The sequence below is a fragment of the Tupaia chinensis genome, unplaced genomic scaffold (assembly GCF_000334495.1).
Source record: "Tupaia chinensis unplaced genomic scaffold, TupChi_1.0 Scaffold000077_1, whole genome shotgun sequence".
Classification (NCBI taxonomy): domain Eukaryota; kingdom Metazoa; phylum Chordata; class Mammalia; order Scandentia; family Tupaiidae; genus Tupaia; species Tupaia belangeri.
In genome coordinates, this window is record NW_006159538.1 from 410,215 (window position 1) to 415,306 (window position 5,092).

The window sequence follows — 5,092 nt, forward strand, 5'->3', positions numbered from 1 at the left end:
ACACCACAATCCCTTCTCCTCCATTCTCCTCTCAGGATCTTGGGCACACATGCACACGCACCCAGCGTGAGTTTTAAGCCACTGGGTCTGGGACGCATATCACAGTCAACTACATGGGAGTCCAGCAACGTAGCCATTATGCTAACTGCTGGTCCCTACTGATTTTTTTTTACTATGCTTTGTTTTCCCAATTTAAGCATTTTACTTTCTTCTGAGTTGTTGATAGATCCAGCAATTTGTTAAAATATTTTTGTTTGTTTCTTTAAATGGAAACAAACTTTTCTTTCTTCCCAAGCTCTCTGGAATTGGAAAATATTTGGGAGTGTTCTTATTTTGTGTCAAAAGGGTTATTTGTATAAGTTCAGTAATGCTTGTTGCATTGAATCAGAAATTGGAAATACTCATTTTTGGATGGGGCTTTGACTGGAATGTCATATCTGAAGATTAATCAGGAAACTGTGGAACTAAGGTGGATCTCAAGTAAGCCAACAGAAGCTCGTAGAAAGATGGCCTGGTACCATCAATAGTTGTGCCTGGCAGAGAGGATTAGAGAAAATTTATAACATAAACTAACCTGGACTTTTCCAGCCCAGCATTGTAATCAGTAGAGATTGCAAAAGAACAAGCACACCAGAGGATTATCTTGAGAAAGACGTTGAAGGAAGAAAAAGAGACTGTTCTTTGCTAGCAGATGGTATGTCACAGAATTCTTGGGCAGGGCTGAATTGAGAAGGTTTATGTGTGACTCGTGTGCTGGGCATTTGCTTTTCAACAATTTGAGTAGCAGACATGTAAATATTTTCTCAAAAATACTTAAAACCATACTGTCTATTGTTACAGAGTCACAAACAAAATTATACAAAATTATAAGAAATATTTTGAACATTATCTTTAAAATTCAGTATTTCGAAATTTTGCAAGTTGTTTATTAACTGTCAAGAACATGAGCAAAAAAATTTTTGATATGTAAAGTAAATGTTTGTGAGAAAATGTAAAAAGAAATAAATTATTGCCCTGATTTGATCATTACACATTTTATACATCGTGAAAAACCACAGTTCGTCACGAATATGTACAACTAGTATGTGTAAATTAGAAATGATAATCCTGAAAAAAAGTTTTGACCTCCTTCTGTTTCTTCAGCCTGTCTCAAGGCAGCTCACCACACTTCTCTCCAAGCAGGCTTCAGATTTTTCGTGGTTCTGGACCTTCTGTGTTCTCTATCACAGGCTCTTCCCCAGACCTTCTCAAGGTTAATTTCTCTCCTGCAGCTTGGAACATAAATCCCACATTCTGCAGCTCTTGAACAATGTGTCCACTATTGCCACTTCCCTCTTCCCTCTCCTGTTTTTCATGTGACTCTTTCTCACCCCATGCAGACAGGGGCAGCAGCCACTTCTTGGTTCTGTGACCACTTGCTTGTGCCGGTCAGCATCGTGGTTTATCATATGACTTAGAGGAAACTACTGCTCACCCAGATGACCTGCGATCTCAAGCTCTTGGCCTGCCCCCAGGCCCCTGGCGGTTAACGGAGGTATCATCTTGTAGTGACCAAATTCCTGCACTAGTGGAGATAACCAAATGTTAGCCACACTTCCCCAAGTACTTCAAGCTTAACTACAACTTTGCTTTCTTTTTTTTTTTTCTTTGAGAGGTTTTTGCTAAAGAGCGCGTGCGCTCGCCGGACAGAGACAGAGAGAAAGCGAGAAATCACCTCCCGGGGGGATGGCCAGCCCGCAATCCCTTCTCCTCCATTCTCCTCTCGGGATCTTGGGCACGCACGCACACACGCCTGGTGTGAGTTTTAAGCCACTGGGTCCAGGACGTGAACCGCAGTCAACTATGGGAGTCCAGGACATAGCCATTACGCTAACTGTTGGTCCCAACTTTGCTTTCTTGATTACAGGAATATAAACATACAAGAGCCAAGGTTTGTCTTTATTTACCCTTTTTTAAAGATTTATTTATTTATTTATTTATTTAATTTGCTACAGGGCATGTGTGCTCACCAGAGAGGGAAAATAAGAAAGCAAGCTGCTGGGTCTGGGACTCCAACCATGGACAGCCATGTGGGAGTCCAGTGCCTTAACCATCACCCACCTGCTGGCCCCATATTTATTTATTTCTTGTGTATTGCAACAAGCACCAAAATGTAGTTGGCATTCAGAATTTTGAAAGAACAAGGCCTAAATTCTGGCAGTTTTATTTTGTCAACATGTGCTTCAGAGGGGGAAAAATGGAAGGACAATGCTCCAAGCATCCCATTCATTTCTTCTCTAACTGGCAACTTGTGTGAGATGGGGCTAAGGCCTGCTCAGTACACTTATCAAGGTTGTTAAAAAGAACCTTGGCTCCTTGTAGAATTGGCCCATTCCTTGCCTGGCGTAAAAAGCTACAAGGTGAACCTGGAATACTTACTATCCTAGAAAACAAGGAAACTTTAGATTAAATCTGTAGGGACCAGCAGTTAGCGTAATGGCTATGTCGCTGGACTCCCACGTAGTCTACCGCAGTTCGAGTCCTGGACCCAGTGGCTTAAACTCATGCCGGGCGCGTGTGCGTGCGTGCCCAAGATCCCAAGAGGAGAATGGAGGAGAAGGGATTGCGGTGTGGCCATCCCCCCGGGGGGGGGTGATTTCTCGCTTTCTGTCTCTCTGTCTGTCTCTGTCTGGTGAGCGCACGCGCCCTATAGCAAAAACCTCTCAAAAAAAAAATAGATTAAATCTGTAAATTCATTTAAGATTAATCAAATCTATTTCAGTTAAATATTAATTTTTAGTCATGTTGATACATGAAATAGGAAAATAGAAATTAAATATAAATTAACAAATATAAATACATTTGTTTAAAAAGACTGAGATGCTTCAAAGTTTACAAAAGACTATGGAATAAGTACAGGAGGATGGAGGTGAAGGGATTGCAGCCTGGCCATCACCCCCGGGGGTGATTTCTCACCTTATTTCTCTGTCTCTCTCTCTAGTGAGTACACGCACTGCCCCATAGCAAAAATCTCTCCTCCCAAAAAAGAAATTTCTTTTATACTCTTTTACCTACTTCAACAAAACTGAATGTTGTTGTTTTCCCCCTTTATGAGTAAGAAACTGCCCAAGATTAGCCTACTATTTCCACATAATGTAACGAAAGCAGCTTTACAACTTAATATCTTAATATAATAAATTGACAGCGTAGACACTGTTCAAGGTTTATTTGGTGTTTTAGTATGACACTCGGATAGTTGCTTGTTTCCATGTAGTGCTTTCTTTTTACACTACTGATACATATATTATACAAACTAAGGTCCTTTAGAATAGTTATGCACATGGCATGCAGAATTGGATGGATACAGTGGATCCCAGGGCGGGGCAGAAAAGTTGGACTAGGCATGTCGGGTGAAGGAACCAGAGTTATACAGCACAGAGTAAACACATCTGGTTTGAAGGCAAATGCAGCATGTACAATACTGGCAGGGGCGCCTCACAGGTGGAGGAACTACCCAGCTTAGGACCACACGCTAAGTACTAGCCAGCACCAGGACACAGGTGGGTAGGCTTTTACCAACCGTCTCGAACTGAAGGGAATTGATGCTTTCCCAGGCCATCTTGATAATACCGCTTTAATCACAGATCAGATAAAAAAGGACAACGTGCACAACTTCCAACTAAAATCCTCAGATAGCCTAAACAGTGAAGTGGTACAACATCACAAGAGTTTAGAACTGCAGCTCCTTCTGGATCCCCCAAAGTGTGTCTGCACTCTTCTTCAAACGGGCCACTTCGTCAGGTGTCAGAGTCACCTTCACCACATCTGAAGTTCCATTCTGTCCCAAGATGCAAGGAACACTAAGGAAGACATCGTCCTTTATTCCATAGAGACCCTGAAGACAAAATGAGAGAGGGCTCGCGTTATGTTTATGCATTCAGAGCTTTCCCGACACTTATATTCCCTAGAAGGATGCTCTTCCTTTTAAAAGACAACTTGATAAATAAAAATCCTTTCCAGATGTTCAGTTATGATGTAATAAACATTATAACAAAAAGTTGGGAACCAGCAGTTAGCGTAATGGCTATGTTGCTGGACTCCCATGTAGTTGACCGTGGTTTGAGTCCCGGACCCAGTGGCTTAAACTCACGCCGGGCGCGTGTGCATGCGTGTCCAAGATCCCGAGAGAGGAATGGAGGAGAAGGGATTGCGACATGGCCATCCCCCCTGGGGGGTGATTTCTTGCTTTCTATCTCTCTGTCTGTCTCTGTCTTTGGTGGGGCCACCAAGCCTTAAAAAAAAAACCCCCCCCAAAAAAAAAAAAAAAAAGTTGGGGCCAGCAAGTGGTATGGAGGTGAAGGTAGCTGGATCCCCATGGTGGACTGTCTAGTTTGAGTCCCAGACTCAGCAGCTTGAAAAAAGAAGCCAGGTGCTTGTGTATGTGTGTCCAAAACCCAAAAGAGAATGATGAAGGGACTGCAGCATGGCCATTCCCACTTGGGGGTAATTTCCAACTTTCCCTTTCTCTCCCTCCCTTTTTGTCTCTGACAAGCACACACACCCTATGGCAAAAACCTTAAAAGAAAAAAAAAGAGAAGAGAAAAAACAAAAATGGCAAGATCTGTCTCCAATGTTATTGCTTATTTACAAATATTAGCATATTCGGTTTTCACGTGGCTGGGTTTTCAGGGGCTGAACTCTCTATTTTTTGTCCATAAATGTGAACTTTTTCACATCTAAAGATGAAATCTTGGGCATTCATGCACATGGATCCAGCGTGAGTTTAAGCCACCAGGTCCGAGACTCGAACCGTAGTCAACTACATGGGAGTCCAGTGACATAGACATCACCCCATCAGCTGATCCCGGCAAACATTTTTTAAAGTCATTACAATAGCAACAAGATGAGGCCAGCAGGTAGCATGACAGTTGAAGGCACTGGACTCCCACATGGATGACCACGGTTCAAGTCCCAGACCTGGCGATGTGCTTTTTCATTTTCTCCCTCTCTCTCTTGCTGTTTCTCTCTGGTTAGCACAAGTGCCCTAGAGTAAATTTAAAAATAATAATAATAAATAAAATTACATAAATAATAATTTTTTAGAAGAGTTATT

At 42.2% G+C, this 5,092-nt stretch overlaps 1 protein-coding gene across 2 annotated transcripts in view; it reads right to left on the reverse strand.

Annotated features, from left to right (window-relative positions):
* Positions 1-3,190: 3,190 nt before the first annotated feature.
* The window catches only part of LOC102485657 (L-lactate dehydrogenase A chain), a 16,317-nt gene continuing 14,415 nt past the window's right edge, over positions 3,191-5,092 (reverse strand). For both annotated transcript variants that reach the window (XM_014584550.2, XM_006142479.3), the window contains exon 8: positions 3,191-3,874. In XM_014584550.2, the coding sequence (XP_014440036.1) occupies positions 3,710-3,874 (165 nt within the window). In that variant the 3' untranslated portion in view covers positions 3,191-3,709. The remainder of the gene's footprint in view (positions 3,875-5,092) is intronic.